The sequence below is a fragment of the Thalassophryne amazonica genome, chromosome 4 (genome assembly GCF_902500255.1).
Source record: "Thalassophryne amazonica chromosome 4, fThaAma1.1, whole genome shotgun sequence".
In the NCBI taxonomy this organism is placed as follows: Eukaryota; Metazoa; Chordata; class Actinopteri; order Batrachoidiformes; family Batrachoididae; genus Thalassophryne; species Thalassophryne amazonica.
Genome location: NC_047106.1, coordinates 114518165 through 114533454, shown reverse-complemented (window position 1 = coordinate 114533454; position 15290 = coordinate 114518165). Strand labels below are relative to the sequence as shown.

Below are 15290 nucleotides of genomic sequence, written 5' to 3'. Positions count from 1 at the left end.
CTGGACAGGACGCCAGTCTGTTGCAGGGCCACATATAGACAAACAAACACATTCACACCCACAGAAAATAGTTAGGTGTATTTTTTTCTACACCAAACTACAGTTGCATCTTCTCATTCTATGAAAAGACAAAATGTCAGGAGGTGGACACTGTCCTCCTTTTACAGCTTTGTCACAGGTTTTTCTGTTGTGGTACTGCGACATTTGCCAAACGTGAAAAATTGTCAGGTGAAATACAAGTGTGCATTTCACAGGTGTTGTACGCTAGATGAATATGTGTGTGTGTGTGTGTGTGTGTGTGTGTGTGTGTGTGTGTGTGTGTGTGTGTGTGTGTTTGTAACTCCTGGGTTTACCGAGCTGAAACTGGTCTGAACTGTTGTTGCAGGTCTGCTGTACTTCCTCACTGTCCCACCCCAGTGGATAGAGAGCACAGCCCGATCCTATGAGCAGACCTGAGAACAGAAGACAAGACAGTCTGTCAGCACCTGAAGGCAGCGGAATACGGATTTAAAAACAAAAAAGAAGGGAGGCTGATACGACATCATGTGTGAGGGGAAAACATCTAAAAGGGTAAAATCTCACCAACATTTTCACCAATGTTTGTGACAAAGGTCTCCTGAGTTTCGGGAGTGCATTTATTAAAAAAAAATTAAAGGTGTCAAATTGTGCAAAGGTGTATTTTCTTGACCTTTTGACAGTTCCATATTGCTGGGGACTTATGATAAATAGTCCCACAATGACGTCTGTGCAGGTATAAGTTCCTCCTTTAAGATTTATGTCATATATGCATATCACTGACAAACAAATTTTATTCATTTTTATTTTAATGCACCTTCACTTTGGTGTATTTTTAGCTACAAACTTTAATATATCTTAATCAGTGGGACGGGGCAGCGTGTCACAAGAACAAACGTCTTGATGAATTTTGCTTTGAACCAAGCAGTCTGAATGTAAAAAAGCCAGATTAATTTTCAGACTAGAGCCACATAACTAAGTAGACTAGTTGATGAACAAACCTACGCACGAAGCAACTTTAGGATGAGCAAATGTTACTTTAAAAGGCCTGGTTGGCGATGTCACACACTGTTATATAACAGCTGAGTGGATCCTTGTCATTTGATTGGTGGCTTTCCATGTCACGTGATGTGGATTATTCGTACCATTTGCCGTTATGTTTCATTTACTGTGCAATAGTTCTTTTTAGCGAGCAAATTTGGTGCTATATGAAATGTGCTATCGCATGCCCCAACCACCACGCATGCGCACACTACTGGGGGCGGCATTTAGCTAAACGTGGTGGATTTTGTTTTGCTGGCGGACGATAATTTGAAGGAGCTAATTGATGCTAATTCTTCTAACACAAAAAACAAATCCACTATGCTGTAAGCGGTCTGGAGGCATGAGGAGTTGTAGGGTGAAAAGCTGCACAAATTTCTGACATGATTTTTCGCTGGACTGAGGAACTACACAGTCTTTTTTTTTTCTTAGGAAGTACACAAAGTCAATGCACGGCATCACAGACTAATTGTTTTTCTAAGTTGACTGACAACAATTTTGGACTCCAATTTAAAGTTCATGTTGGACTGTTGATGTCAAAGCACCAGTGGAACACCAAATGTAAGCCCCTTTTCTTTTGTTTATAAATTAATAAAATATCAAATGACAAGGATCTATTTTATCAAATAATGAATGTTTTTTTTCATTCTGTCAATGATACAAATATTTCATGAGGTGAAAGTGTAATGTTAAGTTTCATCTTTCACCTCATGAAATATTCGTACCATTGAACTCATAAACATTGTTTGTATATTATATCAAACATTCATGATTTGTATGTTTAACTGAATTAGAAGCTGCTGAACTGGAGTCATGAGCGTACAAGCAACCAGCCAATGTATGATCCAAAAACACAGACAAAAGTGAAACATGGCAACAAATAAGAATGCTAAATTCTCAAGATTCCTGATAAGTAGTTGTATATTGACAAATCAGTGATATAGTCAGATATCAAGTTGGAACATTTTTGTTTTTCCAGTGCACAAGCAGAGCCCAGCCAATGCTAATATCACACGACTGAATGATTTAAAGTCCTGTTTCACTGACTCTGTTTTGATGTGACTGATCAGATTTAGTGGCGATGAAACAATGTGTTAATTCAGATGAAGTAATTATCAGGAAAACATGCATAAAAAACACCCAACAAAAACAACCAAACAAACTTATGTGTTAAAAAATTGCTTCTTAATCATGATGAAGAAGATGTTGCTTGGCTCTGTGAATGGGACCTTTCCATTCAAAAGACATCCAGGACAGAAGTGTTGACAGGAACTCCATTCTGTGCAGTATCTGCAGTAAATAAACAATACTTGATGCTACCAGCCTCCTTGCACATGGCTTCAGGTCAAGCAATGTTTCAGAAAAAAAGTATTTATCTCTTTGATTTGGCCATTTTTCTGTGGTTTTAATGCTTCTACCATGAGTACCATGAATGCAAACTCCAGCAGACAGGTGTGTGCCTTCTACCATGAATCGTCTATATGTACTTAATTCCATGGTTTCTTTTTAACATGCTGTATTCATACTTAGTGTTGTAATTACTAATATTAATGAATATGAAACACCATTTACGGGGCGTGGGGGTAGGGGTGGGGTATTTTTTTAAACTGACTGGCTTACCTGTACTGTACTTGGCATGGCAACTGACATGGCATGGCAACTTCCTGTCTGGCACAATTTGTTCTGTGCAGTTTTTCCTCCTAATGCTACCTGTGACAGACTGCTTTTCACATCGGAAATTTAAATGCCTAATTAATTTAGCACAAAGTAGATACTAAATTAAAAACTTTTTAAATCACTTGATAGCCCTAATAATAATAATAATAATATGCAGAAAAGTCACATGAACAAACTCATTTATCTTGTAAAGCAAAATACTGCTGCACTTGTGTGAGAAATATGTCATTGAAAAAGTGAAGAATATTATCTTCACATCCTTTGTGACGCTTGTGTCCATCAATTTTTATTTAATTATTTATTTATTTGCAAATTTCATTGACGGCAGTACAGCTGGTGTAAGAACCGCCACGTCCTCAAGGTGGCGAGTATACTTTGGCCAAAGACGGTCACTGACAACCACACAGTTACTCCATCTCACTCACACACAGTATGCATGTTCATCACGCTTCTAGTGTGCAGTACACTGACTGTATTCAACATGAAAACAAGATTTATTTAAAAAATATTTTATATTTTCAGTTCCTCACTTGGTATGCAGGTGCTGTATGTATTGTTTTTCAGGATTGAAATGACGTATGTACTTCTTTCTATGAAAGAAAGAAAAAAATCCGCCCACCCTCATCACTTTTTTTCTGATGTCAAGAATGATAAACTAATGTTTTTTATGAGGCCTAATGCACCTTACATTGTGTGAATCCTTTGCGCACTGGGGAGGATGGCTTGATAATGGCTCAGCTTAATGCTAACTTTAACATTGAAAATGTCCTGTTTTTAAGTTATAAAATACATCTATCAACTGTTTCAGAAGACCATGACAGGTCGGTTTAATATAAAAAAGGTAAATATTGCTCACAGACATATGCTCTTTAGGGTTTTAATGGGGAAAAATTAAGATAAAGCGAAATAAAACAAAGAACCAATGAAGCAGCAGATCAAAGATCAAAGCACTGCTTCATCGGTTCAAGGTTCAAAGCAAAGCCGTGCTGCAGAAACGGTTGATTATACAGACCTGCTGCAGGGTCTGTATTTAATGTGGAGAAATGATCATTTTCCTGACAAACACCCCCAAAAACAACGGCCACTCTGAAGGACAGATAAGGGAATCGTTAAGCAAAAAAGCTATTGATGTTGAGAATCATTTCTTAAGGATACCCGAAAAGAAACGGTTCCCGACACGCAACACACTTTTTTTTTTTTTTAATAAAACTCACATTAAAGACTCATGATTATCTTAGTTATACACCTAAATACATATTTTGGTTGAACTCACCTCCATAACGACGCAATGTTGCAAACAAGTTGCTTGTTGCTTGTCCACTCCACCACCCACAAACACTTGTATACACTGACAACGAACTCTCGGCCTCCCCAGCGAGAACGTGATTACGTGCGAGATTTGACACCATAAAGGCGTCAATGCAGGGCTGACCTATGTATGGGTAAAAAGGTGGAGTGTGGACGACAATGTATATGACCTGGGTGGGACAAATAAAGCCTGAATATGCACCCATTTTAATAATTAGCAACAAGTTCAGCTAACAGGCTAACCTTGGTTAGGGTGATTACTAAATCTTATTTTTGGCGGCTGAGCAGTGGGTTTCATAATGATTTGGCTTTGATGTGGGCATTAAAAATTATGACTGGCTTACTTCCTCAGCATTCGTGGATTAACATCATGAATCTCCCAATAGTTGCTAAAAATGCTAACAGTGTTGGCACCCAAAATTCTATCATGTGATAATTTCACTTGGAGTAGATACCAGCCCACACAATGTATATACATGATTTGTTCAGAGAATTAACCACACAACAAGCCATATTATTATGGATATTTGTCATAAAATGGTCAGCAGCCTCTGACAGACTGCAGCGACAAAACACATGAGCTGTCACTCAAAGTGGCCACACCTCTAATGTGGCTTTGTTGCATAGTGAACATGATACTGATGCCTGAAAGACAACAAATACATATTTAAATGATACCACTGGCTTTGCTCTTACATGAATTTTGATGCAAGATGTTCTCATTTCTTCATCTTGCTTCAGCAGAGTATTGAGCAACAGTACATTCAAAGATGATGACTATAACCATTGTTTTCCAAAAAAAATAACAGCACCCAGAGCCAGTATTTAGGCTTTTACAAACAGTTCAATCTCTGACTAACATAATATGGTCACTACATTTATTTATTTATTATCTTCTGCATTGTTTATTCTAACTAACAGGTATTTCTGCTAGTATAATGAAAGCATGCCGTTTGTGAATATTCAGCACCATTTGGGTGTGACTGTATGTCTGTCAAGGTCCTCAGCATTAGTAGTGTAAAGCACCATGGTTTGGCACACATATGAACTATGGGTTAATTGTGAAGTTGACATAATTGTGTAAATTTAATGTCATCTTGACTTGTTTTTTTAAAGTAATGCAGTGAAATCCAAGTGTGAGTCATTTGGAAACCAGTTGGTTGTTCACGTCATGAACGGAGAAACACCATCTGCTGTACAATATACGCTGCCAGCTTGTGCTCCGTTCGAGGCTCGACGTGCATCAAACCTCAGGTTCCACTCAGGAGTCACTTTGATCAATCGGACACTGAGAACGGAGTTTGCGGATGACGTTTTCTCCTCTGATCACAGTGGTTTTCTCCAAGTTGTCTGAGCACACTGAGCTCAATGTGGTTGGAATTTTGGAAAATATAAGCAAACAAACAAATGATTCTTGCCAAGTGGCCTGTCTGCCTGGGAGGGCTCAGCCAGGCTGCAGCACCTGGATGAGGTGCAGTTGTGCCTGACAGTACATCATGACAGGGTGGTCTGTTTTATTTTCAAATACTGTTTAAACATAGGACACCTTGTTTTCATTCAGGGTCAAAAGTTCCTTGTTTCCATTGTTCTTTAAGTTCTTAAAAATGGACAGCAAATAGACATTAGTCTTGCTTTTCTCTTTGCTGACCTATAAAATGATCGGATCTGTGATTAAAAACCGTGAGCCCATTCAGCTTTGGGTTTTCTGATCTGCTGCACTCCCACTCACCATGGTGTCTTGTGCTTTTTGTTGGGTTGTTTGGTGGTGGTGGTGGTGGTGGTGGTTGGGGGGGTGGATACTCCTTAATTAGTCAGTGTTTTAATTAAAATGATCAAAAAGACAAAAGTTTATTTGTTTTCACTTTATCGAGCGCTACCAATGGATGTTAAACAGCGGAGGCAGTCATCTCTGACTTGTGCCGGATATTTCACCGCTGAACGAGTTTCACGCTCCATTCCAAAGTCACACAGACGGTGATGCTAAGATTTCATCACACTGTCGCTGCAACAAAACAACACTCTCCTCTTCTGGCAGCTCAGACAACAGCTGCAAATTAATGGCAAATTTATACAAACAGCTTTCCATTTTGCAACGGAGGCCACAGTGGATGAAATTTTTTTTTTTAAATGAAATAAAATCAAGCATTTCTGGTACATAATAATTACTGTAAAATCCTTACGGGGCTGCTTGGTGTCAGTGATTAAAGATAATGCAGCTAAAGCTGCACACGAAGGTCATTACATGAAGGATTAATAATTTCAAATTATGCCTGCAAACCAGTTCTTGACAAATTATTCCCTGGATGTTAAGGCCTGTCTCTTGAAAGTGTGCCTTTGGGGGCCCCTGGTAGGTGGCTGTGCCATCACATTAGCGTAATCCCCTCTGATGTATCCACCCTGCTATCATTTTTGGGGTGCGGAGACGGCAGCATAAGAAAGAAAGGCAAGAGAGTGATGCCATTTAAATCTTTACTCGGATAACAGGCAGGAATTAATCCAGGCGCTAATGCAGAAGGGCTTCAGAAAACCTGGCTAACATCTGAGGTGGAGGAGGAAAAGTAAAAAAGACATCTGTGTTTTCTCAGCCTCGGCCGAAAGGACGAAGAATGTCGCGGGCTCTTTTGCGGGAGAAAACAGAGCGGCTGATAATATGGCACCTGTGACAGATAATCAATTCAGTGAAGCTCTGGCATGTTGATGAGAAAGAAGGAATAAGGAAAAAGGCCTCACAGAGTGTCTGTGGAGTTTCACACAGAAAGCAAACTCAAATGTTTCTTCTTCAGGTCCTTCAGAAAACTTCAGATGATGGTGTTCCATAAGACCTAAAATGACTCATTTTAGCAATTACAGGAAAAGTAACACAGAGGTCTCTGATGTAAATCCCTGCAGAAGCAGACACCGGTACAAAAAAAAACAAACAAACAAAAAAAACCACATTTAGCAGAATGTACGCTTACATGGGTCATTAAAATCTCCTCAGTTATATAATGTTATCAAATGTGTTCTGAATCACATTTGTAGGAGGAATGCTAATATATTCATGATTAATATTTAACATCATAAAATATTCCCTTTGAAGTGTTGTGCGACAGCAGCATGTAATCAAAATGAATTTCCTTATAGTACAAGATGGGGGGGGGGGGGGCAGCAGAATTCAGCTTTGTTTCCTAAAGACAGTCTTAATCAAGTCTGCAAACCGTACTATTTTCAGTCCAGAAGTCAAGATTTGTGGATGAAGGGTCTTTCTTTAACATTTGTGTTAAGATAATCTAACAGGGTTTGCTGCATCTCACCAGGAAGAATGTAGAAAGAAAAGACTTAAAGACTTCAGCGCATAGTTTCCACATCACGTCTGATGATGATGATAGCAGCGACAGCTGAAGAGCACTTTCACAGAGCACGCAGGAAGAAATAACAATAAAGAAAACATGACTACTGTGTAAGATCTCTGAACTTAAACCTTTCGGGATGTGCGTTAACCAATTACGTGTCGTTTTGAGGAATAGAAGTGTCAACTTACTGAGACTGCAAGACATCGTGGGTGCAATCAGAGCTACCAGCACATGATTACAACAGACAAAACAAAACGGAAACACTGTGGGTGCGTTATAATTAGGGGTTGGAAACTTTACACACCTCACGGTTACAATTCAGAGGGCTGCAATTTGATGCATCGTAATGCTGCTGCTGCTCTGCTTTAAACACTACATCAATATTTATTCATTCCGTGCAATACAATCATCTTTTATATAATGGCTGAGTGGATCTTTGTCACTTGATTGGTACTTTGTATGTCACATGACATGAATTATTCATCCCAATTGTGTTGCATTGCATTTAGAGTGCAAATTTGGTTCCATATGTTTGGTACCATTGCACGCTGTACATACACACACACACATACATACATGTGCACACACCTACACCCACGTGCGCACAACGCGCGTGCACACACACACACACAAAACAAATCCATTGTGCTGTAAGCCATCTGACGTGATTTTTTTTCACTGCACTGAGGAAATACACAGTCGGTTTTTTTTTTGTAGTACACGCACGCACACGCGCCTTCCCGCTTGTGTGAGTGCGCACTGTGCGTACGCTCACACAGGCCAGGCAGCGCTTAGCTTTGTAACAAACATGGCGGAGTTTGTTTTGCTGACGGACGACGATTTGATGCACAGCATGGGGGAGTTCATTGTCATTGGACTCCTATTTAAAGTTTGTGTTGGAGTGTTGATGTCAAAGCAGCAGTGACGCACCAAAGCTGGATTAATTTCTGACATTAGTTTTTTCGCTGCACTGAGGAGGTAAATGTAAGTCCCTTTTCTGTTGTTTATAAATTAATATAATATCAAATGACAAGGATCTATTTTAGCCATTATATAAAACAAATAATGAATGTTTTTACATACTTTCAATGGTATGAATATTTAATTTGGTGAAAATGGAACATACCATTCAATTCGGCTTTGCCTCATTGAATGGTATGTTCCAGCTTTCACCTCATGAAATATTCGTACCATTGATCTCATAAACATTCATTATTTGTATAATATTCTTATCTTATATTTCTACATAGAAACTTTCATTTCACTGTCCTGTAGGACTTTATACTTGTAACTATTTATATTTTTTCACTTTAACTGTTTGCACTGAAATAGAAGAAGCTCTCTCCAATCTTGTTGTACATTTTGCATAATGACAAAGGGCCTCCTATTCTATTTATGCAGACCAAATCACAACAAAGTTGCCTCAAGGCACTTCACACAAGTAAGGTCTAACCTTGCCAACCAACCTTATTCTATTCAAATCAAAGTATTTTTAGTGGTCAAAGATAAATTAAGTTCCAATACATTCTTTAACAGCTCAGCTATATCTGTACCTGTGCGGCTCTTATCTCATCTGTACCTGTGCGGCTCTCATTCACTGATTGTCAAATCTAAATACCAGGCGGTGCTGTTCCCCCCATCCCAACTGTTGGTGTAAGTGTGAGTTTAGACTATAGCTAAAACTATAGCTGGCTATAGTGTTTAAACTATAGCCAGTTTACACCAGTTTCATGTGCAGTTTTAGACTATGACCTTCAGAGATGCACATCCTTGAAAGGGAGAATGAGGCTTAATCTACATCACCCCACATAGTCCTGATTAAAAATGTTATTTGCTTGACATTTCTCCCCCACACGACTGGTAATAATGTCAAATCCCATCTTCCACACTCACTATGTGGGTTAGTGAGGACCAGAGGTAGGGAGTGTGGTCACTGGCATGTGGGAGAAAAATTATTACAGAAAATGAAAACCATTCTTTCATGCATGTTTACGTGCCGAGCAGGCTGGAGTTGTGAGAGGTATCAACCTCACGCACAGATTTTCCTGCACGCTGATGTTGACAGATTGTTCCTTTTCTTGTTTTACAAGCTGACATTGTTTGATCTGTACAAGCAACCAACCGGTGGTTCGTGACTCCTTAAAATAGAGCAAGGACTTTTTGCTTTTTGCCTACCTCCCATCACACACTGAATATTCAAAGAGCATTAAAATGGAGCACAGAGCTCCAACAAAGTCTGTCTCGTAATGATTCCACAATCCGGTGGTTCTGTTCAGGACAATTATTTACCATATTTGCTATATCCATGCTAGCACTATGAATTTTGGTTGTGACATTTTCATTCATTTCAGAGTAATTCTGCTCAAGACAATGATTTATCCCAACTTTCTCAATAAGGCAATCCTTTGAATAATTTGGGCGAAGAGCTTCAAGTTAACTAGGGATGCATCGATCCATAATTTTGTACTTCCGATCCGATACCTGAATTTGGATATCTGGCAATACCGATATTTTTCTGATCTGATACCAGAGCTCTGGTTGCTTTAATAATATTATTATCATTACTGTTGATTTTATATGAGGATTTTCTTAAAAAGAAACATGAAAGTTCAGCTACAATTTGCCAGAAGATGTATCTAAGATGAAAGCCTAGATCTGGTGTTTTGGTGAAAGAATTAAGTACTTTATATTTTTATAGACTTTTATAGCGTTATTTTTATAGACTTAAAGAAAAAAGACAGCCCTCTCTCTGTCTATGTTTCTCTCTGTCTCGCTCCCTCTCTCTCTTCCTCTGTCTGTCTTTGTCTTGCTCCCTCTCTCTCTTCCTCTCTGTCTCTCTTTGTCTCGCTCCCTCTCTCTCTTCCTCTCTGTCTGTCTGTCTCTCTCTCTCTCTCTCTCTCGCTGTTTTTATGCTGTGCAAACTTTGACCTTTTTGGAAACACGAAGCCTTTCAACTGTAAAATAAATGTATCATCAGTGTCGCTCACGTGCAGGATTTTACCAGAGACGTTTTCCCCTTTCAGCGGACAGAGTAACTGTTCACTGTCCTTCTCGGCTGCACGCTGACCTGTCATTCCACAGCCTCGAGACAGTGAAGCGGCGAACTTTTTAGCACACATTTTCAGCAACAATTCAGTTCATTTTCCAATGTATTGGAAAATGAACTGATGTAGGTGGTGATGGTCTAGTGGTTAAGGTGTTGGGCTTGAGACCAGAAGATCCTCTGTTCAAATCCCAGCCTGACTGGAAAATCACTAAGGGCTCTTGGGCAAGGTCTTTATTCCCCTATTGCTCCTGGTGTGTAGAGAGCACCTTGTATGGCAGCAGCCTGACATCGGGGTGAATATGAGGCATTATTGTAAAGCGCTCTGAGCATCTGATGCAGATGGTAAAGCGCTATATAAACGCAGTCCATTTACCATTTTCGGAAAATCTATGCTCGACAAACAGACAATTTGAACCAGAGAGCCTGCCCTCAGCTTCAAACACAGCAGAAGAGAGCTCTCTCAAACAGCTTGGCTTCAAAAACCTCCCCCTGCCCTCCTCCCCTCCTTGGCAGTACACAAGCAGAGACCAAACAACAGCAGTTGAGAGGATTCACAGTGGCTTTTCTCCGGTATCGGAAAATGTCGCGTGCTGGATCGGTATTTTCCGATATGTGAATTACGGCTGTATCGGTAGCTAATCCTGATACCGGATCAGATCGGTCGCAACCTTAAAGTTAACCATTGTGAACTCTATCTTCACTTTCATAAACTGTGCTGTTATTGTTTACTTTTGACGTGACAGACGTAAACTGTATCCACCTCTCATATTAGTCAGCTGTATCACTCTGTACAGTTTGGTAAAATTGTGCCCAACCAGAATCTAATCAGATCCAAAACCCGAATGATAGTTTGGAGTCAGTTCTAAGACAAGCAACTTCAAATAACACAAATAAATTATTATGGGAAGTGGCAGGGCATACTTGCCTGACTAGTTTGTAATTAGCTTGTAAATGAGTCTGTTGACAGCATTTGTGCCAGAAAATAATATATTCTGTTGATAAGTGTTCAGTGCATAATGTTAGAATACTGCTCAGTTTAGTGATTTCCCTGAAGAACTTAACTTTGCATTAGTGACATAAAGATACAAACAAATGTCAAACTAAAAAAAAAACAAAACAAAAAAAAAAAAACAGCACAACGGGCCCCATCGTACACTCAGCACAGAGCCCAGCTGGTCATTGCTAGTTTTCACCTGATGCAGTTGTCAGTTTGATGCCCAGCGCCTCACTCCTCCAAATAAAAATACCACTTGCGCTCCTGTGGGTTGTTTTGTTGGTCTGGTGTACAGCTGGGATGTTGCTATCTTCCATTCTCAGTATTATTTGCTAGACCACAAAAACCTGGTCTCGAGTCCAGCACTGTCTGGAGCTGCACAAACAGTGCAACAGTCCAACAGACAGACATGTTTTAAATAAGTCACTTCACAATGCACGTACACTCTGCCTGTACATAGGACCACAAGTTACCTGTTGCAAAATTACCTGCAGTGCAATATCAATATTGTAATGTAAAATTAAATCAGCAACATATTGTTGCCACTGTAGGCAAAAAAATAAAACACTGGAGAAGAAACTCGAGAAATTTACAAGCATTGTCTTTCCCGCGGGCAGCACAGCTGCTTAGTGGTTAGCACTCTTGCCTCATGGCAAGAAGGTCATTGGGGCCTTTCTGTGTGGAGTTTGCATGTTCTCCCGTGTTTGTGTGGGTTCCCTTCGGGTGCTCCAGTTTCCGCACACATACAAGGACATGCATGTTAGGTGAATTAGGAACTTAAATTCACAGTGGCATCCAGACTTAAAACATGGTTTGAAACAATACATCATTAAGGTGCATAGAAACCCATGTTTTGATACAAAAACACATTACAAACACTAATCACGCAATCATAAGCCACTCATACATCTGCATCTGAATGTACAGAGTTCGCCACAGCTTAAAGTAAACAGTTTTTACCTTACATTAATAGTCCTGCAAGAGACACATCTCTTTGCAGACTTGTCGTTCTTAAACCTTCCATTAATTTAATTAATGCATGGCGGACAATGAATGCACGGTAGTGGATACTACAGTTTCACATGTAAAAATCACACCCTCACCAGAAAACCTCCCAGTGCAACAAGTGTGCAGTGAGAAGAAAAAAGCTACAACTTTTCACACTCCAGCTTAAAGATAATGATGGACCACAATGGTTGATTCTATGTTTAACTTCATGAAAAATAATTCACATTCCTTCTGAAGTGTGTTTTTTAAAGATTCATTTTGTTCCCCAAGTTACGAGAAAAGTTGTACTTCATGAAAACCTGCTTCAACATGCAGTACATTACACTGCAAACAGATGGACGTCTTACGATGAAACTGCTGGCAGATCTTCTGAAGGTGCCATGACAAGTGTGTGAATGCTGCCAGAAGGCTGTTCTTAGCAACAGTGGCTTAACAGCTTAGCAACAACCACATACCATTTTAGAAGAGATGGACAAAAAGATCAGAAATGTGAACATTTTGACACCAGCAGTGCAAACGCTCTGTGTGTACTTTACACAGACATTATTAAGAGTCGGAATGATCAGGTTTGCTTCAGCAGTATCACCTTGGCACATCCTCAGGCCAAACTTAATGTTGCTCCCAGCTTTCCAAGAGATGAGGAGAGCACAACCTGTCCACAGTCCCCGGAGGTGTTTACTTCACCTTGTTGGCCAAAGGCCACTATTTGTAACACCTTAGCCCAGACTGGAGTCTGGTTTTGTTGCTATACAAGCAGACTAATGGCTGACAAACCTTTCTGTAAGAGGAGGTGAGGGAGAAGAGTGTTGAATCCATAAGACAGACGAATTGGGCAACCTAATCACAGATGGAGTTTCAACTGATCTACATGCAGTCTTTATCACAATGAGTCTGTCTGTCTCTAATGGCCTCTGTGCACAGCTGTTCTGTGAACTGAAAAAGACTTCAGTGAAATGAACTCAACCAAATACAATCAATGTTCAAGCCATAAAACCTGTCCTAATATAGTGATCATTCTCCTGCCTACCATTGCCACAGATTTCATCATCACTGAGCTCACTTATGAAATCAGAACACTTGAAACAGCACACAGCGATGTGCATTAGTCCATCAGATCTGCACCATTGTTCTCAATTCTCTTCCTCCACTGGTTTTTTACCTGAATGAAAATCTGTCCCCTTTTCACATTCTTTGATTTAGGGACTGCCGACGGTCTTTTATCAAACCTTCCTGCTCTCTGTCAAGAACAGAGGAATGTCTTTACCCTCCCTCATGCTGCTCGACAATATCATTCAAGGTTATCATTCAAAGGGCCCAAAAAGGACAGGGAGAAAAAGCTGCCGCTGAGCTGGAGGGAATTTTAGTAGGCACAGAATTAAAGTAGGGATGTGCATGAATGGTCTGGTTTAATGTAAGGCATTCCCTTCTGGGGTGGGAGACTCATCCATAAGTAGAAAGGAATTGTAAGCATAACTACACTTCAGAAAGCAGGAGCACTGCCAAAATACTGCCCACTTTAGGAGTCATGTCCTTTCATTCGATTCTGTTTTAAAATAATACCTTTGTTAGTTTGTTTCTGGCTTGTTAGCAGGATTAGTAACTGGGTTGCACATGGTCTGGTGTGCAACAACATTTTGGAGCACAACCAGATGTAATGGAAAATTCAGGAAGTTATTTACTTTTTTCCACACACAGTCTCCACTGCGTGTGAAAAAAGACTTTGGAAATGAACTAACTTGACAAACACACTCATTTCAAGCTAAATGCAACTTCAAAACCACGCATTTCCAAATAATTATGAGCTCTGAAAATGGACAGGTTGTTTATAAAAATGGCTATAATTCCTAAATGTTTCATGCAGTTCCTTCATTCATTCATTTTCTATACCCGTTTATTCCAATTATTCCTGGGTTTATTCCGGGGGAGCTGGAGCCTATCCCAGCCATCACTGGGCAAGATGTGTGGTTCACACTGGACAGTTGATTGAGTCCACTGTAGTGGTGTACAGCTATCCTGGCACAGCCAGACTATTTCTCAAACTGAGTTTAATTTCCAAGGCGCAGTATCATCAGATACAGACAAAGCTGCCTCTGGATGCTGTTGGATAGACATACAACACCTCAGAGCAATGAAGCATGTGACATAGGAAAAGAGAAAATCAGACTAATGCCAACAACTTGACATTAGAAGACATCAGAGCTGTGGAGTTGAAACATATATTTGCAGATGATACTAAATTGTATCACATCATCAAAAGGATTTGGATGAAACTCATAAGTGGTCAGAAACTTGGTTACTAAAATTTAATCCACACAAATTTAAACATTTATTGAGCAAAAAATAATTGAAATAACAGCACTCAGTAGACACATACAATAATCAGAAATCAAATAAAGTGAAGCTAGAAAGGGTGGACAAAGATAAAAGTCTTTGCAATTATTTTTGACAACAACCTAACCAATGAACATAGATCTGAAATTATTTTTAAAAATCATCATAGGTAATGGGTATAATCAGGAGAACTTTCCAACATCTCACTCCAGAAATTTGTTTTCAGCAATGTGCAAGTTGAGTAGGAGTAGACTGGAATATGGACAAGTGATATGGGTCTATCATACATTGGAGAGATAACCAAATTGAAGGTGGTTCAGAGAAGAGAAAAACAAATGGGTTTTCAAAATATTAATACCAGGAAAGACTGAAAAAACTCAAATACGAACATTGTTATATGGATGCAAAAGAGGGCGATATAATCAAGGTTTATAATATTTTAAATAATATTTGTGAGTGAATGTCCTGCTCATCTATCATTATTAGAAGATAGCAGAAAGGGTCACAACAATAAATTATTTAAAAGAAGGTTATGTTT

At 39.5% G+C, this 15290-nt stretch overlaps 1 protein-coding gene across 1 annotated transcript in view; it reads right to left on the bottom strand.

The window, feature by feature from the left end:
• The window catches only part of LOC117508646 (LHFPL tetraspan subfamily member 6 protein), a 193922-nt gene that overhangs the window by 18057 nt on the left and 160575 nt on the right, over positions 1-15290 (bottom strand). Inside the window, exon 3 of the mRNA XM_034168444.1 lies at positions 354-452. Coding sequence (XP_034024335.1) covers positions 354-452 — 99 coding nt within the window. The remainder of the gene's footprint in view (positions 1-353; positions 453-15290) is intronic.